At 43.2% G+C, this 27136-nt stretch overlaps 1 protein-coding gene across 1 annotated transcript; it reads right to left on the minus strand.

The window, feature by feature from the left end:
• Positions 1–1461: 1461 nt before the first annotated feature.
• LOC136886083 (uncharacterized) lies at positions 1462–27136 on the minus strand. Its single transcript, XM_068230844.1, has 6 exons — positions 27043–27136; positions 20885–20964; positions 20226–20343; positions 17485–17817; positions 14317–14541; positions 1462–1656 (listed from the first exon to the last, which is right to left on the minus strand). The coding sequence occupies exons 1-6, from the start codon at positions 27134–27136 to the stop codon at positions 1511–1513; spliced, it is 996 nt and encodes a 331-aa protein (XP_068086945.1). The 3' UTR covers positions 1462–1510.

A 27136-nucleotide genomic window follows, 5' to 3' on the forward strand; every position in this document is an offset into this window, starting at 1 on the left:
AGTACACAATTCACCTACTCATCTCCATCTCACGTCACTTTCGGCAGGTATGTTCAGTTTTGGCCATAAAGTGCGAGGTTGTGGCACACCATCTCAGGCGCCCTTCATGGAGATGGACTTGGGGAGTGCAGCAAAGCGTCTCCTGGGCCGTTCAAAATCCATAACCATTTGAGTGAATGATCAACAGCATATGGCGTAAGGGCACTGGGATTCCAGTTCCCAAGCCAGGTAAAGATTATGCCCAACAAATGGCCTCGGAAAGCTGCCTGTAGGGATGGATAATGGAAGACTTTTGCGGGCCTTCGATGAGCGAGGTTTCTTGATGTGTGTGACGGTCTGCCGTGGATCACAATTCAGGAGGCTGCTCCTCGGCAGTAGCATTTAGTCGCCGTGTTTTATTTTTACCTGGGAATGTCTCAGAACGGTACCTGGTGGTATTTTCACCATAAAACAGAGGGGATTGCGGGAACTTCATGTCCCTCAAGCGTTTTCCGGTTCGTGTATTACGTTCAAAATCATGGAGATCTTTACTGAATGCCGCTCTGTTCGCAGTCGTTCCATCGCTGTGCGTAGACTATCAGCTCTACATTTGAGCTCCAGAATGATGACGGTCCCTGAGTAAAGTGTCGAACGAGTTGAGAGACAGTAGAGAAAACCACAGTTGCACACTTCTATCAACAATGGCGTGAAACCTCAATGCCCACTACATATGCCAGATGGCCTTGTATTTTATAAAAGAAGGTAACCCATTACATGTCTCATAACTTTGTTGTTTTAAGGGAAAGCTGAACGTTACGTGTCTGATGATCTTGCTGATTTTCAGGGAAGGTAGAACATCATGTGTCTGGTGACCATGTTGTTTTTAAAGGTTGGTAGAGCATTACATTTCTGATGACCTTGTTGTTTTTAAGGGAAGGTAGAACATTACATGTCCGATGACCTTGTTGTTTTTAACGGAAGGCTGAAAATTACGTGTCTAGTGACCTTGTTGTTTTAAAGGGAGGAAGAACATTATGTGTGTGATGACCTTGTTGTTTTTAAGGGACGTAGATAATTGCATGCCTGATGACATTGTTGTATTTAAGGGATGGTAGAACTTTAGATGTCCCATGACCTTGTTGTTTCTAACAGAATATAGAATATCACATGTCTAATAACCTTGTTGTTTAAGGGAAAGTAGAACATTACATGTCTCATGACATTGTTGTTTCTAACGGAATATAGAACATGACATGTCTGGTGACCTTGTTGTTTCTGAGGGAGGGTAGAAAATTACATGTCTGCTGACCTTATTGTTTTTAAAGGAAGGTAGAACATTATATATCTGGTGACCTTGTTACTTTTGAGGGAATGTAGAACATTACATGTCCGATGACCTTGATGTTCTGAATAGTTCTGACCTCTCTGTTCTGAATAGTTTCCCTGTAGTTAGTATTGAAACGGGAGAAAGAACGTCACATCTTATTTACAAGTATCTTTATTATATATCAACACTGTACATGAGATCTGTTCACAGCGGGATCTCGCAGATGAAGGACAGGAGTTGTGTACAATAGTAGTTCATCAGCAGACCTGTCCTGACAGCAAGGGCGCACTTTTTACCAGGCCAGTTATCCGGGTAACCAGGCAGCCACCAACTGCCGAGAGCTGGCTCACCTGAAACACAGGACACAAGTGTCGTACACTCGATCCATAAAACTTTATCTTTCTTCAGATTATCCCATTTATTTCCGAGGTCACTGCAGCCACCAACGGCTGAGAGCTGGCTCACCTGGAAACACAGGACACAAGTGTCGTACACTCGATCCATAAAACTTTATCTTTCTTCAGATTATTCCAGTTATTTCCGAGGTCACTGGAACACCCCAGGCTCATTTTGGTTTTCGCCTCAGATTTACGGCCAGATGGACTTCCTGACAACACGCGCATTTCTGGATGAAAACATCAACCCAGTATACAGCGGGATTCGAACCTCAGCCTTCAGAACCCCCAGTGGATTTGGGAGTTAGAAGAGCATCCACGTTATCCCCTGTTTCTCGTAAGAGGACACTAAAAGGTCAACCACTGGATCTCACTTGAGACCGTGGTTCGACGACCACGGTTCCTCTAGCTGAGCCTGGCATTTTCCCCACTAAATTCTTGTCAGGCTCCTCTCTCTTATCTTCCTTGTGCGACCTCTCTGGGTCAACACTTGTTCTAGTCCGACACCGACGGCCTTGGGAGTCTTTCATAATCACGACCGACGTGGGGCTTCTCTATCTTTCCGGAACCTTCAATTTTTAGAAGTGCCGGACCGCTTCTGATTGGTGTTAATAGAGGATGGTCTCCCAGTGGTATTCCTATTAAAACAATATTCACTGATGTTCTACTTGACTGCACTGTTAAGCCACCAGTAATCTTATTCTAAAAATAATTTCTATTGATGGCAACAACTTACCGCGTGAGCGGTTCGTCAAACTGGTATTACATATTGCTGTCATGAAGTCAACCAGGTCCGTGTAAATGAGATCGGAATATGTTCACAGATCCACGAATTGGAGCGATGTCAATTTTATCTACGCTTTTCACAGGCAGCTGAAGCACTATGTGGAAATTTATAAAGAAGTCTTGGATGTTATCTCGTGCTCCAGTTTTCAATACGATAACTTGGATGTTACGAAGCTGGTACTTCATGTCGATACGCCGTGTGCTGCCAGTCAACTTCTTCCTGCACCTGGACTCTATTACGTGCATTTCCACTTCTATATTGAATTGTATTCCCTATCATTACGCACCGCGGTATTTCTATTCTGATTTAATGTACTTATTCTTACAATTCTATTAATAAATAGTCCGTCCCTTATAAGACACAGTCATCGCTTTCGGTATATTTTCAACATTTTCAAGTTTCGTAATTCTTATACGTGTGTTTTGAGGTTGCGACAACATTGTTGTTTTATCTTCCCGATAAGTACGACCCTGTGGGTAGGGACCATAGAATACATCCATGGTATTCCCTGCCAATCGTAAGAGGATAACAAAATGCGCCCCAGGAGCTCTTCATTTTGGAGCGTGACTTAGTGACCGTGGGGAATTTAGCTGAGTCCTGGCATTACTTCCACATAATTTTGTCAGGCTCCTCACTTTCATCTATCCTTGGTTAACTCTCGTTCTTGTCCGACCACGGCGATATTACATTTTCGATTCCTGAGGAGACTTTCATCTCCCTTTCTTTAGCCGATACCTTCATCTCTGGAAGTGTCGACCATTTTCATTATTTTGCTCCATTAGTGCATGGCTGCCCAATTTTAGTTCCTCATAAAATAAAAATACCACCATACCAACACCCAATAACTGAAAATAGTAATAAGTAACAAATGCCGACATGAAATATTGACCGAGCTGCCTCAGAGACGATGAAGTCTTGTCGCTATAACGTACCACAGTGGTTCGAGTGATTGAACAGGCCAGAGAAGAAGTTGAAGTACATGCTGATGCTCCTCAAACCAAGATCAAATCCACTATGCCAGGAGCACTGTCGTCTGAAGAAGTTGTGGCAGTGCCTTGTTATACATCTGTTGACCTAAAATGTCCACTTAGTAAGAATTGCGCCGTGCTGTCAGAAACTCACAACATTATAAACGACTAGTGCTGTACGACAAGTAATTTGAAATAAGAACCACACATGTTAATGTATTTATAAAACAAAAGACAGATAGTCGTTACCCCTGGAAGTACTGAACGCTGAAAGGCATAACAGTCTATAATGATAATGTATGTATGTATGTTAATAGTCTTTAATACATACTATGGAGATAACATGGTTTGCATAGTGCAAATGATCCATTCACTGAGAGATAGTATTTAACACTTAACAGTTCGAGATCTTGTAATGTGTAACTGGTGCTAATGATTCCCGTTTCCTCAGTAACTTTGTGTAAGGCAACAGAAGTGCCGTTGTAGCTATGTACATCATCACACGAGGGAATAACTTCGCAGAAATGAGCGTCTGTCTATAACTGTGGAAACATTCTCATTATTTCAATATCGCCCTGAATGACAAACAAAATAAGGATTTAATACATGAAAGATCTGGCCAAGGTTCCTCACAGCCACCGATCTCTAGCACTTGGCGTGCTGGTAGCACCTGGGTATCGTAACGTGCCATGCTGTGTTCCACTGAGTAACATCAGAGATAAACAAGACTCCTTCATGCGATGGTTTCCTAGGAGGTTCCTTCCCATCTGTAATTTTTCTACTTTCATTGAGCACGCCCACTGACTAAACTATGCCCATCCCGATCTGTCACCCGCAGTGCACATTTTATAACAGACACAAACATATCTAAAGTCAATACAAACCAGTGAACCACCCAAAAGCCAGCCAAAGTGAAGCGATGAGAATCATAATTGCGATGAACGAAATACACAAAGGCACAGTGCAAATATCACCCCCAGTGGAGTGATAGTGTCAGACTGTACTTGTTGGTGGCTGCAGGGAATAAAGTGATGCGAAACGTGCAAGTCGCAGACTCAAAGAGAAACGGAGATTGTACTAGCTGCAATAAGGAAGCTGAAAAGGGAGCACAGTGACATTCACAACAAATTCGAGCACTTCCTTTTATTATAACTGAGAAGAAACGGGAAGGAGATGGCTTCAAATATCACAAAAATAAGAAAATTCAAGCGCACCAGGAAGTAGAAACTGCTTCGGGAGTCGATGATGTGAAGGTGAAGAGAGCAAGTACATATGTATCGATTAGTTAACCTGAGGTCAAGTGAAGTCACCGCGGTTCACGTCTAGACGTCATCTGTTCAGAAGAAAACATTCCGGGATCACATCACAGAGACTATTAGAACAGCGAAGTTGGCTTTGGTCGTCTTACTATCGACGATGTCACTACTTGGTCTGAGGTTCAGGAGGTTCCGTAGTCGTTAGCAGGGATATGGATGACATTGCCACACAACTTTCATTCTATGTCTCTGAAGTGTTAGCATCTCAATTTGTAAATTACTGTTCACGATCGAGTACAGAGAGACACCATTGAGTTCTTGGCGATTACGAAGAAGTTAGAAACACTACGTATCTATTATACTTTCACGACGAGACATGCTGGCAATTTTAATTAATTAATTAATTAATAAGAGCATACAAATGCACATAGGGAAGTGTGGGTGTTTATTCTCTGGTATAATGTAGTTGTGTTCTCTTGCGATTCTTGCAACAGGAGGAGTAGTATTTGTCACACAAACTACACGAAGAGTCCTTGTTGGGTTCATGGTATTTTTTATTCTTGCATATTCTGTGGTGGTATCCACGTATCGCCAGGCTTGTCAGTGCAGAACGCACGTCGTGGTTTCCTTTTGTCCATCCTCTATCAATCATGGCTTGTCTCGTCGGCGGGTCAATAATTATTTTCTTGGCTGGTTGATGGCAGCATTAAGTGACATCTCAAGTCCTCATTGAAGGAGGTTCATACGCAAGCCTTGAGGGCGCTTTCTTGCTATTCCGAGGGCTCATTTTAGGTAGCGGACTTTTACTTTTTCTATTGTCTCTAGAAATTCCCAGATCAGTTCCAAGTCGTACGTGATAATTGGTACTATTTTAGCGCTGAACAGAGTCATAGCTCTTATCGCTCTTTCCCTGATGTGGATCCTGTATGACGTTCCTGATGTCTCTAGAGTTAGTCCTAAGTATTTGTTCCTAGTAACATCTTGTCTTCGGTCGGTAACCTGCCCCTCTTCGAAAAACCATATGTATATTTTTTCCAGGTTTATGACCAATTTGTTGTTTTCAGCTCAAATGTTCAGTTTGTTTAAGGCTTCTTTAAGGTCATTTTCGGTCTGCGAACCTAGGACCATGTCATGAGGATACATATAGAGCGACACCGATTTCAGATTTTCAATGGATTTTCTGCGTCAGATGTGGCAATGTTAAACAGGAGGGGACTAACTGGGTAATCTTGAATTACTCAATTTGTTTGAAGGATTTCTTTTGACATACTTATCCCGTCGTTTATCGCTACATTGCTTTGTGATAGGAGTTTACTATGAGTTTTACAATTGCCTTGTCTTCTGTCATGATGTCCATACTGTTCCTGTCCAACATGTCGAACTTGAAGACTGTACAGTATTGGCCTTTGGGGTGTCTTAAGCCACCCAGATGTCTTCTTGTAGACATTTTATAGCCTGTGAAGGTGATCGTTTCCTTCCTAATCTGAACTGATACTCCTATATTTGATGGTTAGTGAAGTTCGTTTGTCCTTCTGATATTATACTCCAGAGCAATCCCTCGTTATGAGATTGGTTTGTCGGCTTGTCCTTTCCTGTGTATCATGTCTTTATTCTAAATTTCCTCCAGTCCTCGGAGATTTTTCCGCTTTGTAGACATTTGCTGAACAAAAAGATCCATATATTTGCAAGGTGTTGTGCACTTCTTGAGACCGAGTAATCCTAATTCCGATGGTCTGACGATATGACTACCTTATTTAAATCAATAATTTAAAAAGCTCAAGCACAAAACACACCAAGGAGTTTCTCAGCGGAGGTTAACGAACACTTGGTCTTTGTCCACTGTGAGATGCATTCTGTACTTCTCAAAATCTGGTTTCCGTTTTGTCCTCACAAGAATGTTTTCAGCTCACACAATAGAGAACACATATCCCATATCAGGGAGGCCATCCGGCTGTAAAATTGTGTGGCCCCACCAGAGAGTAGAGATGTCAGGAAGATGTGATGACCAAACAAGTGCTATTTTATCCCCACCGGAAATGTTCATCGTCTCCGAGTGCAAACAGTAAGGACAAGGCCACACATTGTACCAATCAGAAATGAGAAAGTCTGCTACAAAACACGGGACTGCGTTTCTGCATTTGAGACTGAGATAAATCAGCATCTTGGAGGAATATAAAGTTCTGGCTATGATGTAAATGAGACCCGGTAATCTGGCAATGTGGAAGTTATAGCTTGCTGCTTGTGAGAACTGTTAAATTCTGCGAGGGCTCCTCAAAGATTTTCACGTGTCAAAGTAAACACATTCCTGCTCTGGCTCTGCTCAGTAATATCAATGACGCTGATAACGGTAATACGCGTATCTTTCTAGGTAATTCACGGCGATATATATCCTGAAACAGAGACAGCATTTACGTACGGTCGTCATCATTCAAAACCGTTTGTTATATATAAAAATATTGTTTTCGAGATCATCTGAGTGAGTACCGAAAAGTACATTCTAGACGTGAAAATGGAAATATGGATATTCTAAGCAATTTTCTGGGCCTTGCCTCACGAATTACTTCAAGTGATTCAGAGAAAATAAGGAAATGTTTAGTAATCGGTAAAACACAACGTCAACTATAAATAGAGATCAGAGTAACTGACAGCTGCTGGTCATTGATAGTGTGTGTGAAGAAGAGAACAATAAAATATGACGACAGGCAGTACATTTAAACAGGAAGCGACACATTCTTATTCACTCGGGCTGTTTGTCTACGAGCTTTACCTGTAATACTTATCGTCGCACATGTGGGTCCTCTTCTCGCCATGAGTGTGTTGGTGATCAAGAAACACCCTGTACCTGCTAGTTGGTAGTAACATTTATCACTACGAGAACTGCATGACGAGGAATTTTTATTAAATAGGATGTGCATCATTAAATGCCATTCCTTCTTCTACGCGATGCAGGAGCATTCGCACCCGTTTCCCAGGTGATCGACCGTCTCATGGTGAGAGATATTTCCAAGGAGTTTTTGACAGCTGCGTCGTTGTTGAACCTGTTTCGTGTCCAACCATGACCCCAGGGTACTGTTGTCGTGTGAGTGACTGCAGTCACGTCCTAGTACTTGAACTATGGGCAACGACTGAGGGGACGAGTAAATTGTACTGAGAGTCGGGAGTAGTATTGAGCATCTCGGACATATTCTGAGTGATGGCCCTCCTTGAGTCAGGAGTAGTACTGCGCACCTCGGACATATTCTGAGTCATGGCCCTCCTTGAGTCAGGAGTAGTATTGAGCACCTCGGACATATTCTGAGTCATGGTCCTCCTTGAGTCGGGAGTAGTATTGAGCATCACGGACATATTCTGAGTCATGGTCCTCCTTGAGTCGGGAGTAGTATTGAGCATCTCGGACATATTCTGAGTCATGGCCCTCCTTGAGTCAGGAGTAGTATTGAGCACCTCGGACATATTCTGAGTCATGGCCCTCCTTGAGTCAGGAGTAGTATTGAGCATCTCGGACATATTCTGAGTCATGGTCCTCCTTGAGTCGGGTGTAGTATTGAGCATCTCGGACATATTCTGAGTCATGGTCCTCCTTGAGTCGGGAGTAGTATTGAGCATCTCGGACATATTCTGAGTCATGGCCCTCCTTGTGTCAGGAGTAGTACTGCGCATCTCGGACATATTCTGAGTCATGGTCCTCCTTGTGTCGGGAGTAGTACTGCGCACCTCGGACATATTCTGAGTCATGGTCCTCCTTGAGTCGGGAGTAGTATTGAGCATCTCGGACATATTCTGAGTCATAGCCCTCCTTGAGTCGGGTGTAGTATTGAGCATCTCGGACATATTCTGAGTCATAGCCCTCCTTGAGTCGGGAGTAGTATTGAGCATCTCGGACATATTCTGAGTGATGGCCCTCCTTGAGTCAGGAGTAGTACTGCGCACCTCGGACATATTCTGAGTCATGGCCCTCCTTGAGTCAGGAGTAGTATTGAGCACCTCGGACATATTCTGAGTCATGGTCCTCCTTGAGTCGGGAGTAGTATTGAGCATCACGGACATATTCTGAGTCATGGTCCTCCTTGAGTCGGGAGTAGTATTGAGCATCTCGGACATATTCTGAGTCATGGCCCTCCTTGAGTCAGGAGTAGTATTGAGCACCTCGGACATATTCTGAGTCATGGCCCTCCTTGAGTCAGGAGTAGTATTGAGCATCTCGGACATATTCTGAGTCATGGTCCTCCTTGAGTCGGGAGTAGTATTGAGCATCTCGGACATATTCTGAGTCATGGTCCTCCTTGAGTCGGGAGTAGTATTGAGCATCTCGGACATATTCTGAGTCATGGCCCTCCTTGAGTCGGGTGTAGTATTGAGCATCTCGGACATATTCTGAGTCATGGCCCTCCTTGAGTCGGGAGTAGTATTGAGCATCTCGGACATATTCTGAGTCATGGCCCTCCTTGAGTCGGGTGTAGTATTGAGCATCTCGGACATATTCTGAGTCATGGTCCTCCTTGAGTCGGGAGTAGTATTGAGCATCTCGGACATATTCTGAGTCATGGCCCTCCTTGTGTCAGGAGTAGTACTGCGCATCTCGGACATATTCTGAGTCATGGTCCTCCTTGTGTCGGGAGTAGTACTGCGCACCTCGGACATATTCTGAGTCATGGTCCTCCTTGAGTCGGGAGTAGTATTGAGCATCTCGGACATATTCTGAGTCATAGCCCTCCTTGAGTCGGGTGTAGTATTGAGCATCTCGGACATATTCTGAGTCATAGCCCTCCTTGAGTCGGGTGTAGTATTGAGCATCTCGGACATATTCTGAGTCATGGCCCTCCTTGAGTCGGGAGTAGTATTGAGCATCTCGGACATATTCTGAGTCATGGCCCTCCTTGAGTCTGGTGTAGTACTGAGCATCTCGGACATATTCTGAGTCATAGCCCTCCTTGAGTCGGGTGTAGTATTGAGCATCTCGGACATATTCTGAGTCATGGCCCTCCTTGAGTCGGGAGTAGTATTGAGCATCTCGGACATATTCTGAGTCATGGCCCTCCTTGAGTCTGGTGTAGTATTGAGCATCTCGGACATATTCTGAGTCATGGTCCTCCTTGAGTCGGGAGTAGTACTGAGCATCTCGGACATATTCTGAGTCATGGCCCTCCTTGAGTCGGGAGTAGTACTGCGCACCTCGGACATATTCTGAGTCATGGCCCTCCTTGAGTCGGGAGTAGTATTGAGCACCTCGGACATATTCTGAGTCATGGTCCTCCTTGATTCGGGAGTAGTATTGAGCATCTCGGACATATTCTGAGTCATGGTCCTCCTTGAGTCGGGAGTAGTATTGAGCATCTCGGACATATTTTGAGTCATGGTCCTCCTTGAGTCGGGAGTAGTATTGGGCATCTCGGACATATTCTGAGTCATGGTCCTCCTTGAGTCGGGAGTAGTATTGGGCACCTTGGATATATCCTGAGTCATGGCCCTCCTTGAGTCGGGAATAGTATTGAGCATCTCGGACATATTCTGAGTCATGGCCCTCCTTGAGTCTGGTGTAGTATTGAGCATCTCGGACATATTCTGAGTCATGGTCCTCCTTGAGTCGGGAGTAGTATTGAGCATCTCGGACATATTCTGAGTCATGGCCCTCCTTGAGTCGGGTGTAGTACTGAGCATCTCGGACATATTCTGAGTCATGGCCCTCCTTGAGTCGGGAGTAGTACTGCGCACCTCGGACATATTCTGAGTCATGGTCCTCCTTGTGTCGGGAGTAGTACTGCGCACCTCGGACATATTCTGAGTCATGGTCCTCCTTGAGTCGGGAGTAGTACTGCGCACCTCGGACATATTCTGAGTCATGGTCCTCCTTGTGTCGGGAGGAGTACTGCGCACCTCGGACATATTCTGAGTCATGGTCCTCCTTGAGTCGGGAGTAGTACTGCGCACCTCGGACATATTCTGAGTCATGGTCCTCCTTGTGTCGGGAGTAGTACTGCGCACCTCGGACATATTCTGAGTCATGGCCCTCCTTGAGTCAGGAGTAGTACTGCGCACCTCGGACATATTCTGAGTCATGGCCCTCCTTGAGTCAGGAGTAGTATTGAGCATCTCGGACATATTCTGAGTCATGGCCCTCCTTGAGTCGGGAGTAGTATTGAGCATCTCGGACATATTCTGAGTCATGGTCCTCCTTGAGTCGGGAGTAGTATTGAGCATCTCGGACATATTCTGAGTCATGGCCCTCCTTGAGTCGGGTGTAGTATTGAGCATCTCGGACATATTCTGAGTCATGGTCCTCCTTGAGTCGGGAGTAGTATTAAGCATCTCGGACATATTCTGAGTCATGGTCCTCCTTGTGTCGGGAGTAGTACTGCGCACCTCGGACATATTCTGAGTCATGGCCCTCCTTGAGTCAGGAGTAGTACTGCGCACCTCGGACATATTCTGAGTCATGGTCCTCCTTGTGTCGGGAGTAGTATTGAGCATCTCGGACATATTCTGAGTCATGGCCCTCCTTGAGTCGGGAGTAGTATTGAGCATCTCGGACATATTCTGAGTCATGGTCCTCCTTGTGTCGGGACTAGTACTGCGCACCTCGGACATATTCTGAGTCATGGCCCTCCTTGAGTCAGGAGTAGTACTGGGCACCTCGGACATATTCTGAGTCATGGCCCTCCTTGAGTCGGGAGTAGTATTGAGCACCTCGGACATATTCTGAGTCATGGTCCTCCTTGAGTCGGGAGTAGTATTGAGCATCTCGGACATATTCTGAGTCATGGTCCTCCTTGAGTCGGGAGTAGTATTGAGCATCTCGGACATATTTTGAGTCATGGTCCTCCTTGAGTCGGGAGTAGTATTGGGCATCTCGGACATATTCTGAGTCATGGTCCTCCTTGAGTCGGGAGTAGTATTGGGCACCTTGGATATATCCTGAGTCATGGTCCTCCGTGAGTCGGGAGTAGTATTGGGCACCTCGGACATATTCTGTGTCATGGTCCTCCTTGAGCCGAGAGTAGTATTGGGCACCTCGGACATGTTCTGAGTCATGGCCCTCATTGTGCTCAAGGGGCGAGGACTATACAATCAACCATAGGTCGCTGACCTGTCAGAGGAGAGACTCTCACTTGGACTATGTGCAAGTAGATTAGCAGCCTGCTTCACATAATTTACCGAGCTGAGAATATTTTAAGCATGCGTCCGGGAGTAAAGGATTTCCAATTAGTTTTGACAGTGCAGGATTCTTTGGAAGCAAAGAGGTGAAGGAAATGGTATTCGATATTAATCTATCGACCCACAGTAATGGGGAAATCATAACAATTAAAGTAGAAATGGGCGAGTTAGGAAGAGTTAGGAAATAATGATATTTCGGCAGGCGGTGATAATGAGGAAGGGATAGGAGGAAATCAAATGCTTTTAACAAGTGTTGTAAAGGGATGGGCGGTGTGTGGGGTACGGAGAGAAAAAGGAAAAATATAATGTTTTGGGTTAATCTGGTGAACTCATAGTAGTGTACTTCCGAGCAAATTATGGTACAGGTGGAAGTAATATAGGCTAAGAGGAAATATTCATCTTGACGTCGCGAACAACCAAGCTCACAGAGTAATAAGATGAGCCTGGAAATTTAGTAAAGGTCCTTCTGATTTGAAGAAAGCAGTAATTGCACCTATTTGTAAGCAAGAGGACTGCTAGAACCATCAAGGTACTTAAACGACACTGATGATGGTGATTCTTTCGAGCAACGGGCAAGGTATTTACAAGTATTTTTGGAGGGAGAAACCAAATATCTTATACTAAGTTGGATGAGACCAGTGTGGTTTCAGACCTCAGAGGGGTTTTCATGGTCAGGTCTTCAGTATTCGTCACATAAGTAAAAAGTGCTATGATATGAATAGCAAGTTGTGTTTATGTTTCGTAGATCTAGGGAAGGCATATGACAGAGTACTTCAGGGAAGGATGTCAGCCACACTGGGAGAATATGGGATTAAGCCTAGATTATTGGGAGCAATAAAACTCACTTATATTGACATTGAAAGTTGATGGTAGAACGAGTTCTTGATTCAAGGTACTTACAGAGGTGGGATATGGCTGCAATCTTCAATGTTGTTGTTCATAGTTTACAAGGATCATCTACTGGAAGGTATAAAGCGCCAGGGATGCTGAAATGTCGTAAGCATTTTGGTGTTAATGGCAGACAGAGCTGAAAGCCTGCAGTCTTATTTCTTGGAATTTGAAATAGGTGCAGTGAGTACGACATCAATATTGGCATTACCAAGAATAAAGGGGCTCCCTGGCGGAGGCGGTAAAGGCGTACTCGGTTCGCCCGGAAGGACGCAGGTTCGAATCCCCGTCAGAAAGTCGTAAAATTTCCACTTCGTGACGTGCATATGGCCTTGAGGTTCATTTATCCTACATCAAAAATGAGTACCAGGTTAATTCTTGGGGGCAAAGGCGGCCGGGCGTAGAGCTAACAACTCTACCCCATCAAGTGCCGAGGTTACGAATAGTGGAAGCCTTTACCTTCCACCACTCCCAGGGCCTTCGTGGCCTGTACGGAGATGTCTTTGTTTTTTTTATTACCAAGAATAAAGTCATGTCAGTGGAGAAGAAAGTTTCGAGAACTGAATGTCAGGTCGGAGATACAAAACTGGAACTTCTGCCAGGAAGTAAGGTGCAGCAAAATTAATGCAGTGAACTCTGGGATGAAATGGTCTGTTTTCAGGAAAACTTCGCTGTGTGGGAGTGCAAGCTGGGTGGACTCTGGATATCTCGTCCATACGCTAGTTGTAATATACATTGAAATAACGAGAATGAAGTCTAGAAACACCGGGTGGGAACAATGACAGAAAGGTACCCAGAATGAGAAAATAAATGCTAAGTGATATATAAGTTCGATGGATGAAGGGGTACTCCGGTGTTGGGGTCGCGTGAGGTGAATGGAGGATGATGGGTTACCTGCGAGAATAACGGAGTCAGCCATCGAGGGTAAGAGCAGCAGAGGAGACCAGGACTCAGTTTCTAATTATTTAAAGACAAGAGGTGTGGAACTAAACAAGGCACAACATTCTATAATGATGATGTCCCTACCACGACCCCAGTGTGTCCTACTCTCTATTTGACGTCCGTGATAAACCTGCACATCTTGGTGCGGCACATAGCTAATCCTGTCAAAGAACACCGAGAGGTCTGCTCAAGGATTAACGTCCCCATCCGACAGATGAATGTCCTCATACCCTCACTTTACGACTCTTTCCCTTCATTTAGACATAACTAATATTATTCACTTTATGTTCCAGTAACTACATTCGTATGGTTTGGGAGACGCCAACGTGCCGGAATTTTATCCATCAGGGTTTATTTTATGTGCCAGTAAATCTACGGACATGAGACTGACATACCACCGAACTGAGCGAGGATCGAAGTTGCCAAGTTGGGCTCAGAAAGCCTGGGCTACTGAGGGCAGGACTTCTTCATTCCTCCCCTGATTATAGGCAATACGGTGTGGTCGTCAGCCAGTGACATCGCTAACTACAGCTAAATGTCGGCTTCTGTTGTTTAATATGACAAATGTCTTCCGTCCGACATTCGGTAATTCATGAGGAGAAGAGAGCTAGAGAGAACTCACCTTTCACAGACACCCAACGATCTTCACCTTCGGGCTTGTAAACTCCCATCCAGGGGCTCCGGCTCACATGCTCTTCCATTGGAGGGAACACCTCTCTTCTCTCCCGTTCACTTTCCAATACCATGAGATCGCCTCCGTCTCTCTTGCACTGCTCCCTGGCGTCACTCCAACTCTTTCCTCCACGGTATCCCTTATAACAGTTGAAACCTTCAAACAGTCGGTAACCTGTGGGCAGATAGAACATCACACGTTTATATTTTAGACCATCCTACGAGTAAAAATGACGATCCTTCATTATCTGTCGTACTCTTCGATGCATGACTTGGGCAGGAGACACCGTAGCGTACAGAAGAGGAGATAATGAGCTGAAGTGAAGGACGTGAGGTACGATAGCGGAAAAGGAGAGGGTGAAACGCGGTGCCGACATGCAGCCTACTTCGGTCATAAAACAGCAAGCGATTTGCTCAAGGCTCAACTTCGCCCTCACTCTAAATGAGCAATGTGGTGAGGTTTGTAATGAATCCAGGCTTCTGTACGCAATCTACCAGCACCTCTCCCACCCGGCTGGCCAACATTGTGATGGTGAAAATTGTTTCGACCAACGGGACGCCTTAAGCATCTTGCCCAGCAGGCGGACCAGTGCTTCAATCTACGTGATAAACTGATTTGTGCAGCTCATTTCAGGAGCTGGACCGTTCGGAGTATTTTCGAGATGATTTAGCTGACTTGGAGATGTGAAAAATTAATATTTAACAACAACACCGTCGTATTTCCTGTACATGGTCATGGATACTTAAATATGTGTGGCGCGTCTGAAAGTACACACAGGGAACAAACATGAAACCAGAGCATGATATACCAACTGATCTTCTTTTTCCTGAGGTAAATGCTTCCTAATAAGAAAACCTTCACTTCTAATGATTCAGAGTTAAACATATTTCCTTCTGTAAGCTTTAGCTCGTGTAATATCAACGTCCATGCTCCTTCTTCCACTCAAACATTGCACTATGGCAGCAGTAGCACGATCATTTAAGGCCCTTCACTCAAATGAGAGGCAAAGTGGCGGTAAGTCGTGATGATTAAGCGGTGCCGAAAACTACTGGGAGATTTTGTATTAAAAGAAGAGAATCCAAGGCAATGCATTCTATTCGTAACTTTCAGTTGATATTTCTTGAACATTGTATAGAATACAATTATATCCTATTCTTGTTGATTTATGTTCATATTCGGGATTTTATAGTGACATCAGTCCGCGTGGATGGCCCCTTCTCTGGAGAGTTACGTTTCCTAACTGTCCTCGGGAGAAATTTCATCGATCTCCGTAAATTACTTTACTTTTATCAAGAAGTAATGCTAAAAATTGGTATTACACATAAAAACAAATTATGAGTCGGATGTGTGTCCTTTCCTCGGACAGCTTTCTCCCACTTCTCTAAATGGCTACCTGAAGATGATCGGTTATGTGTACGAAACATGCGGCAGTGTCTTCAAGCGCAGTAAGACATAACTCAAGACGTTCTATGTATTAATGACTTCCTCTTGAATTTAGTTGCATTTCCTCTGTTTTGTTGCCACCTCCATTTGCTCACTATTAATGACTCTGGAGCCGCCTAAATCTACATTAATCACTCATTGGAGGGGGCTTTTCTCCAACTGAAAAGTTTCTACTATGTACAGTATTTCCAATAGTTGCGAGCAATAGAATCACTAGAATATGGTCCACATTGGATTTCTTAAAAGTGAACGACATATTACTAACTTCATCATTTGTTTAACTTTTGGTTAAATTACACGAGATATTATTTTGAAATATTTTAAAAGTTAAATCTCAGCGGTTGACAACACTGCATTTATGAGTATTTCTACCCCATTACACCTTGATTAGTCACAAAATGCAGCTATTTCGTGTTGGCCTGCGAGACCCATGTTATACATTAGTGTAGAATAAACGAGCACTTACACAAAACAGGAGCACATATGACAGTCAGTAAAACTGAGAACATCAGCACTGATCAACGGCATCCACACTTGGGAAGAACCGTCGTTTTCAGGACGAATTATGAGAATACTGTGAAAGAAAACAAAGTCCAGGTCATGTCGTCTTAGAACGTCCTGAACCCGCACATATTGTGCCACTCATCAGAAAGGCATCCGCAGTTGTACCAAGTAAATTAATAAGAGTTACCGAGCACAAGAGATAAATGGAGAACTTCTGCTTGACCACTGTCTGCCTCAAGGTCTATAAAGAGTTTCCACATGTTCTCCACGTGCCCAAGGAACCGCGAGGGAAGAATGGAATAACTGACAGAGGGATGACCTATAATTCAAACTTCAGCAAGTTTTATATACAAAAAAATTCACAAGGTTCAGGTGTCTCTGATTTAATATTTCAGAAAAATGTCTTGATAATTATTCTTTTCATACCTAATATTGATCATCTTTATGTTTGTGTAATTCAAATTGAAACATGGCGGGATATGCGTCACTGGTGTGTAACCATTCAGGGTTCTGTGAGAGGGTGCATGTGACTTTAGGGTCTTCAAAAGGACTAATTCTCTTTAGGGAGACATAAACAGTTATCCGCGTTAACGTTATGCTCACTGAAATGTATGGTGAAAGAGAAGTTGTAGCAATTACAAGTTTCGATCGAATCGTTCACATACGACTTAAGTCAGAAAATGATGTTCAGAGAAAAACACGATCAAAGTTTTAGAATCTCTGCCAAACGAACACGCATATATACCGGCTATTATTTTGAAGTTATATCACTAGTATAATTCTTTCCTAGGGTTACTAGGTATTTACTTTAACTCGAACCCACAACCTCTACGTGATAGTATCATCGGCCCGCGTGTGGGGCGCTGTGCCGTACGCTGCGATATGTGGAACACTCAGCGGGTCCCGCCTTCACTTCGGACCCTAGACGCTCTCATTTCTCATATTCTCTCTACTCGTGCACTCGTTCTGCAGACTGCTGCTCCAAGCAAAGACCTACACAGTAACTGCAGGGTGAGTACTTTATCTGTGGAACGTGGAATACAACGATTAAGAGCTTTACTTTTCTACCTGAACAAACTAGATCAAAATCTCCAAGAAACACATGTACGTTCGTCTCAAGTACACCACTCATAGATAATCTGATTAACTTCTTGAGAGTTTATCACTCACCTGAATGAGGACAGGACCTTGGTTTCGTAGCTGTAGTAGTAGTAGTAGTAGTATTTGGAGTAGTAGACGTAGTTGGAGTTCTTGTAGTAGCAGCTGTAGTAGTAGTACTAGCTGGTGTAGTAGTAGTTGGAGTAGTGGTAATAGTAGTAGTCGGTGGAGTAGTAGCAGTCGGTGCAGTAGTAGTAGTTGGTGTAGTAGTAGTAGTAGTAGTAGTAGTACTAGCTGGTGTAGTAGTAGTTGGAGCAGTGGTAATAGCAGTAGTCGGTGGAGTAGTGTAAGCTGGTGTAGTAGTTGCAGGTGTGACTGGCTTCATATATTGAGACGTCGAAGTACCTGGAACAAAAATACGCATGAAATATGCAATTTCTGATAAGTAATAATCCTGAAAATCTATCGCAAACTGTGCAAATAAAATCCGTATGGAATCATTTTACGGTCTCCGACAAGGCCTACTTCAGATTATGGTTATGTTCAAAAAATCGCCTGTACCAAGATTATTAAAATAGTGCGTGTGTCTCTTACTTGTAATGATTCTATTTTGTCCAGTTGAAACACTACTCATCATGATAATGCCGCTCCAGAAAGGTGTATATGGTTTGTTGTATCATTCAAGAAAGTAAAGAAAGGTTAGATTCCTTACGTAGGTCCTTTTGAACACAATCACGAGTTTAAGAAGGAGGAGGTTAATTTTGATTTGATGACAAATAAAGATAAGTTGTTTACACTTTATATTATTACATATTACTGTATTTTCAAAGCAGAGTCATACAGCAACGGACTTGATATAATTTAGATCTCCTACACACATGGCATTCATTCCAGAAGGAAACTCAGTTTGACAGCCAGATCTAAATTGCCTATTGATGCCACGCTTTCCACATCGCTGATTACCTAATGAAATATTTCCGCGTCTGCATCAATTCATCCGTACCTGTACACCGCAAAGAGATGAGCCCTATACCTAGAACTTAATGTTTCTCATATTTAGCTTTTCTATACCATAAAAATACTTCTTCCGCCGGTATAAATACTCCCCCAGCTATCGATTTGATCCCATCTCTACAAAAACACTCCAGTTTTGGAAGACATCCGTTACGTCACTTCTCAACCATGAAACAATTCCTTATACAATATCTGGTAAATATGAATCTTATAACCACCATGTCCACGTGCTTTCACTTCCGCTGCCTAGTCCGCCACGTATCCTTTCTAAACAACACACGCACTCCCAGTACCCTCACATAAATACCCCTTAGTTTCATTTATATTACCCTCTCCTAGAAAGTATCCCACTGATAATAACCTCCTCTCCATTCAACTTCATAACAGATCCCACACTATGTCGTACGTTGTTCGTACCAACATAGAAAACTACCACACCCTTTCCCCATCTTCTGTCTTAACGTAATTCCTCTACCTTGGTTCCCTTTCCTCCGTGCACTTTCTCCCCGAGCCTAACTATGGAGTCCTCGATGACCAGAGTCTCGACCCCACTTATTTCATTATATCCGCTTCCCTACTAGTTTCAACAGTCTTCCCTGATGTTTGCAGACCATACCTTCTCCTCCACCATGTTCCACCCCCTCTGCCCCTCCACCTACTGTACCTTTTCTCTTACCCCCACATTCCTGAAACAAGTTCATTTCCCCCTATATCCCTCTGTGTTTACCAGCGGTTACTCACGGATACCCTAGTGATAACTGCCCTTGACTTTATCCCTTTGCCCTCAGTTTCCTCCCCCTTAAACTATTAGCATATCTGTCTTTCAGAACTTCTCCTCCCACCGCACCCTGTACATTGTTCCTGTTCTCCGTCCGCAGCCTAAACACTTTTTCATACTTATCCCATATCTCCCCCCCGTCACCTGCTCTTTGTTTGGGCTATGATCGTCCAATCTCACCTCAAACTCCGTAGAGTAACGGTTAGCACAATTACTTGCAAAGCACGTGGTCTACGCTTTTTCCCACTACTTTGAGAAACGTAATGTTGGCAGGACTGCAGGTAGGTAGTTAAATATGATCACCTCGATTAGGAGTGCTGCTGCAAAGAACTGCATAACCTCGGAAAAGGACACGAGTTCCCATTATTACCAAAAGCATTCTTCTGTAACACCACATTTCAAAGGCCTCTACTCTATTTCTCTACTTAGCATGACTCTAACGTTACAAACAAATACTTCGGCAAACGACGGCCTGGATTGTATATTTATGGTGAGTAGAATGTTTCGTTTACAAGATGGCTTCCTTTAGCAAATATTCTTCTTCGGTAATGAACGGATAGTTTCTCCTTTCATTCGTTATGTTACTTCCCAGCCACCCAAATTCCTCCACTTCCTTTATCAGTGCATTTCCTAGTCTTATATCACGTGCTTCATCTGACCTTATCTACTACATTCAACTGCCCTTGACATCCTCCAACAATGACGTTCCTCCATATCCCATATTGCCTGCTCTATACACACATTTAACTGAAGGAGAGGCATACCACGCACCTGCCTCGCTCGCTGACCACTGCAGTTTGTGTTACTCTTCGTTCCCTGTAATTCCAATCCTCTCAAGTATTTCAGAACGCCTAGTCCCGTAGACAATATCGAATAGGGAGGAGACTGACGCAGGCACGTTCCCTAGCAGATTGCCCCTGGACACGGAGGAGATACCACCCACAAACACTGCAGTCCTACTTCTTTGGAGTAAGGAACACCGAGTGTGAATGAGAGTTCTATGACAACGATCAGGTCTTACCGTGTACTGGTGGATGTACAGAAGTCACCGAAACAAGCTGCTCAACTTCACTGCTATCACATGATCTTCTTTGTTGGTGGACATTCACGGCTTTATTTATTTTCCATAAACCCACAACCTGTGTGTTACCGTTATTATATTATTTAACAAGTTCAGGCTGTTTATCACAAAGACAAACTGTGTGAAATGTCTGTGAAGTATAAATTCAGTTAACGACTAATTTCTAGCGCCTCCTGTGACGATCTCTCGAACTAGCTGGCTGCTTGTCTTGGGGCAAGCATATTAGCAACATGCAGATATTATTTTAAACACGGGACTTTTTTCCCAGCAATAACAACACAATCGTGAGTAATTACGTCTGCTATGAGTTACTCCACTTTCTTAAGCCGTTAATGGTTAGCACATGCAAAGCAGGTTAGTATTTGATGCACTATGATATCAAGGACATATAAGATTACCTCCGCAAACTGTACTGTGGTTTGAAAGTTGGTTGAAATTTGAATGGTGCATGCAAATATTTATTATACACAGCACTAAGTTACGTGTATTAATCACATACAATATTATCCATCCAACACGGAAACACAACTCTGAATTTGATAATACACGGTACCGTTATTATCCAATGTCCACTGGCGTTCTTGTGGCCATGCACAGACAGGTCCAACTTCGAGCACACAGACGATGCACAGTGGTCTCTGCTCGCCAGTGAAACTGCTAGCGTCAGGGGCAAGAGAACCTGGAACAAGTACAGAGTTCAACAGTTAACTATGAGTAAAATTACAGACAGAAAATATGGTACTTCAACGCAGAATACTGATTACAGCTTCATTCGCTATCCATCCTCAGTCAAACAAACACATTACCTTAGATCGTCAGCCCCACTTGAAAACTTTGATGGTCAGTTAAGAATACAGCCCGCAATATTTTACTGTGTAAATTAATCGTCCGCTTCCCTTTACAATTTTAAGTATTCTGACAGGATTTATTAACATGTTCCTAAGTATTTGTTAATTATTGTGACGAGAGCTTCATGAACTTGGTTCTAAGCACATGCTAAATGATCTGACCATTTCACGGCCCTTGATACATTTTCCTCTGTCGTGGCCAATATTCGCATAACGGAGCCTTGAAAACTACAGCCCCGACTAGTCCAAGTAACGAGTGCCTTGTGCAGAGACTCACTGTAGTTAGGGACAATGGCGGAACGTGAACCAGCAAGTTGAAATGTAAAATGAGGAGCTCGAAATCTCTGATACTTTACAAGATATCTGCGTCTATCACAGTCTGATGACCCGCAGGCTTGCCTTTACAAATTGGAAAGACATACTTCACAAAAAGAAGCCGTAGCTTCCAAAGCACATTACCTAGGTCGGGTCTCGAATCGAGAAGTTCACTTTACATTTGGGTTTAAAAAAGGTACTCAGAATCGGTAGGAGCAGTTGCTTCTAGTTTTACATTAGACGGGGCTTGAACCTCCAATTTTAGTTCACAATGATTTTACAATTCGCCCGTTGTCGGGGCTGTAAAGTACGTTACACAGACCCTTAAAGCAGAAGGGGTGTATTACTCACATAATTAGTTATACCTGGTTATCCTCTCTGTATTAGTGGAACCAAACAGCAGAGGATGGGACCTTCATTAATTTTAGGGAAATGCGGACACACTAACTGTTACAAGCTTACTAAAATTTCTAAATCTTCCCGAGTTTCACACGCAGAATTTTCACATAATTACATTTCTGCCATACCTTGTTAATTACCTGCTCCCCCGCCTCCTCTCCCTTATTACACACACAAGTCAATCAGTACCAGACACATTTAAATATAGTATCAGCCGATGTTTCCTGAAGGATTTACTTTCATACATTTTGAGTGAATAATCAATTTGATATTATATCATTTGATGGGCTGATTGAATTGATCGCAGTTTTGATAACTTCTGAATGATTAAAAGAATAACTTACTGCCTATAGGTTACCCAACTTCAAAATACCACTTCTCTCCCAGGCTGATAAAGTGCTTTTAACACCAGGGAGCAGTCCAAAATCGATGCTAGGGACTTATTGTCCCGGAAGTCAAATTACTAGAATATCTGACGGTTTAAGGCATTTCACACAGGTAACAGCATAGTCAACTTCACGAGGCCGCAATATCGAAACAGTTAACGTAAATGCCGGCAATGTCTACAAGTTTTCCTGTAGGATTCCACCATACACCTCTCTAAATGTGTCTATATTGGGCATAACAACTTATTTACTTTGGAGCACCTCCCCATTTACTGTACTTCACTGTTTGCTTGAAGGAGCTGTACGAAATTAGCTCAGAGTTTCTATAGTATCCCCAGTTTACAAGTGACTAAGTGACAAACATATAAAGGGGATAGTTATAGGCCAGACAGCTTGACATGTGATGCACGTAAGATAAGGAAAGCATTCCTTCCTGTTACATTGCACACAATGTTTCAAACTGCTCTGATAGAAGGAAATTTGTGTTTAGGAAAAGTCATTCCACTAAGGAAGGGTTCAAGCAAGATATGGCAGATATTTGATACTCAGGAGGCCAAATGGACTGCATCGCTATTCATCTATGCAACGTCCATTGAGAGAGCAGAACAAGGAAGAGAAGGCCGTTGGACTGGACAAGGTGTGACTGAATCGGTGGCTACATTTACAGAAAGCAAACTCAATGCCTTAGAATAGGTGGAACGCTGTCGGGTTATACTATGATTAAGAGTGGATCCCGCAAGCCATGTTAATTACTGCATGTTAATTACTGCGTCGATTCTGTGAAAGCAGCACATGGGGATAACTGCAAGTACCTAGGTGAGGTTTACAGATCTCTTCATATGGTTATGGGTGTATTTAGGGGTTGTAGTAAGAAAGTGAAACAGAGGCGTATAAGTCACTGGTAAGACCCATTCAGCGTCCGAGAGACTCACCAGATTTCTTGACTCAAGAACAACATGAAAATATCCAGAGGATAACAGCGCAAATTGCTCTGGGTGGCGTCCGACAAAGAGTAGTGTTATGTTGGAAACTTCGGGCTGGGAAGACTTGAGAGTAAGGAGACAAATATTTTCAACATTATTTTGATTAGTAATACATCACCACACTTAACTCTATACCTAGCAATTGTCAGGGATAGAAATTTAAGTGTTATGCCTGCATGACCTAAGCGCCATCACAGTCCTGGTTCTGTGGCCTCTTAGCACACTTTGTACTCATATTCTTTGAGGAAAGAATGCTGTGGAAACAGACTGATGACGTGCAGCAGATCTTGATGAAAGTTGTGGAGACATGTGAAAACCTTGGTCTACACCTGAACTTAAAGAAGACCCAATACATTATTGTGAGCAAGGCCCTGTGGGTCAACGGAGCTCCGATACTGAGAATATCGCCGTCAACCAGCGCTGCAGCTTCGTCTTAGGATAGCGCGGGGCTGTGTGTATGTAGTAGAGTCCTGGACTATGAGGAAAGATTAGGAGCATTTGAAATGTGGGTCTACTGTATTGACCAGGATGTGTAGAAATGTGTTGGGCTGTTAAGATCATGAAGCTCCCCTACTCTGGTCATATCATGAGGCGCCCTCCTCCAAATAAATATACAAGGGCACATCGAGAGAAGAGGGGTCCTGCGAGACCCCGCACGTCTTGACTGGGAAACCTGCGACTGGGTTAAGCCAACGGCAAAAGTAAGATCGCCAACGTCCGATGACGGATACGGCACTAGGACTTTATCCAGTGTGATGCTAATTATTCCGGTAGACTGAGCGTCCAAAGAGACGGGAGGATAAAAGTGGAACATGCATTGAATAATGTACTCTTAATAACGGATTGTCCCTCTATTACTCGTGTGGAGAGACCGCACTTAACTGTATAGCTTGGTGCCTGCTGAAAGACATATCCCCTACACTGACTGTACACTCACGTTCCCTTGTTTGAACATTCATCAATCACAAATTATCCCACTCAAATTCTATGAAAATTCCATTACTCTAAAGAGATATTCCATCCTTAAATTACCAAGCTCCATGGCGAAATGCTTTGGTACAACGGGTACCGGGTTCGATTAGCTGCCGTGTCGAGATTTAAACCTTATTCGGTTAATCGGGGGCCGGGTGTTTGTCATGTCTCCTTAAGTAGGAGCCGCATGCCCAGAGACATGGAGATCGCCCATAAGACCTGCACAAGGCCTGCTCCGGGGACATTCGCCGTTATTATCATTATTATTATTATTATTATTATTATTATTATTATTATTATTATTATTATTATTATTATTATTATTATTATTATTATTTGTCCAACACTTGTCCCGTTTCACTACGAGGTCGGGTATGAGTTGAGATGAACCTGTCGTGGCGGGTTCTTTTTTCTTTTGACCGGATATCCTCTGACGTCAAACTTACCAGAGAAGTTAATGAGATGAAATGAATTACCTGATATGATAGTAAGGAAGGAGAGGGTGAAACCCGGTGCCGGCACATAGCCTACTCGTGTCGAATAGCACCAAGGTGGCTGCTTATGACGGAACGTCTCCACCCGACGGTCGAATCAAAGGCCTCACTCCGTATGAGCACTGCGGAGACGTTTACAATTTAATCCGGGCATTGGACACGCAATCTAGTGATTAGAAATTGCATGCCGCCAACATTTGTATTGTGAACATCTTATCGACCAACGGAACTCGAACCGAATAACCGCGGTGTCACAGCGTTTATACCTCCAAGCCTCAACGATGAAGACCAAGAGGCGGGTTGTTATTATTATTAGTAGTAGTATTAAATTTCCAATCCAAGACTGACGTCACTTCTCCCTTGACCCCTTGTTATCAGCTACAGAGAAATAAACAAACACTCACCAAGAGAAGCGACATCCTTGCGAGTTCTGATAGTGGTATCTTTAGCTCTGGCTTGCTATTTATTTCATTGACTTGAGTTGTAAGAAAGTCCCGCATGCTGAAAGCAGCCAGCTTGTTGGCCGACTCGATGACCTCTGAGAACCTTTGCCGTCATGTTCCGATAACCGAGAGGAGGTTTACCACGTAAAAAAAACTCACTGTGCGAGCCTGTAACAAAAACTACGAATAATGAGCAGATTTTAACAAAACTCTTTCATTTTGTGACTAGAAAAGTTACATTTAGTCTATATTAAGTTAATAACTAGTTTAACATTAGGTTTGATTCGATCAGTAGCAAAATATGTGCGGCTTTTTAAACTGTGTAGGCCTGAACCCTCGGTGTCGGCATTCTTTCCTAAATTTACAACTTTGTGACTTTGTTAATGAGTTCTCGAGCTCGGCTCACAATATTTGTACCCTAAACCAGCAGCGTCTTTGTCTGTGAAGTAAGATGTAGGTACGAGGGCGACCGAGAAGTTTGATTTATGAAACATTGAGAGGAAGAGGTGCAAGTGTAATTTAGTAGCGAATATTCCACGCAAAATCTTCGATTACCGCTGCCGTTTTTACCGCCTATATTTACCTCAAAAACCAACTGAACAAATATTGCGAGTCTTAAGATATGTCCGATCATCCTGCTTCTTCTTCTTCTGATAAAATTTTGTTAATCGTCCTTCTCTCGGCTATCCGATTCAGCATCCCTTCATTCTTGAGTCAATCTATCCAACTCATCTTCTATAGCACCACATTTCGAAAGCTTCTATTCCCTTTCTTTATCGTCCATGTTTCATTTCCGTACAATACCATGCTCCATGATTCCTATATTATTGTTAGATGTACGACTTTCTTGCTTGCGCTAGTCTGCTCCTTACTTATTCCTTTCCTAATCTGCACTCCATTCCTTTGAACATCTTGTACTCCTCCAAGACTGTGTCCATACCATTCGCCAATTTCTCCAGATTCAGATAAAATATCATCGACAAACCTCAGAGTTATTACTTCTTCTTCAAGGATAGCGATTTATTTCCCAAATTCCCCTTCTGTTTCCTTTATTGCCTGCTCTATGTAGACATTGAAAAGGAGACGGGACGAACTGCAGCCTTTCCTGACTCTTTTCTGGACTGCTGCTTATTGTTTTCACAGCCTACGATTCCTATCTGTACAGACTGCTTTTTGTACAGATCGTAGAATCATTCTTGGTATCCGTACGCGATTAGCTTCAAAATATCGAATAACTTGGTCCAATCAACATTAACGATTTTTTTCTACATCTGCTAATGCTTGTCTTCCTTAATTCGGTCCTGTAAGATCATAAGTAAAGTCTGGATTGCTTCAGATGTTCCTACATCTCTCTTGAAGCCAAACTGATGTTCTGCCAACTCAGGTTCAACTTGTCTTTCCATTCTTCAGTAAATAATACTGGTAACCTTTGGCAGGCGTGGGATACTGAACCAATGGTGCGGTAGTTTTAACACTTGTAAGCACCTGGTATAACAATATTCTGTACAAAATCGGGTGGCACTTCCCCTGTGTCATACATCTCCACCTTCTCCTATGGCAGAGGATGTCATCAGTTCCAGGTGCCTTTTTTCCTATTTAGAACTCGCAGAGTTCTGTCCAGTCCTGACCTCAAAATTGCGTCTCCCATTTCACCAGCATCAACAGCTTCTTCTTCTGCTTGATACAATTATTCAATTCCCGCATCTTTCTGCCCTATCTTAGTTACCCAGAAGTGGTTACGAGCTGAGTTCGTTCTTCCTTAACTGTCCTGCACTTTTTATCTTCTTCGTTCTTTAATCGCTTGCATTCTTTTCTTCCCTCCTCAGTTTTTTGTGTTCTTGTTCATCAATCAGGTCGAATATCTCTGTTTCTTACTTGATCTTAACTTCCTTCCTAAATTATTTTAAGATGACCTACTGATCTTCTCCTTCACGATTGTCCATTCTTCCTCTTCAGCCTTGTTATGAACAAAATCTGACTGAATCTGAGCGTTATTAGACGCGATGCTCAT

The sequence above is a fragment of the Anabrus simplex genome, chromosome X (genome assembly GCF_040414725.1).
Source record: "Anabrus simplex isolate iqAnaSimp1 chromosome X, ASM4041472v1, whole genome shotgun sequence".
Lineage (NCBI taxonomy): Eukaryota > Metazoa > Arthropoda > Insecta > Orthoptera > Tettigoniidae > Anabrus > Anabrus simplex.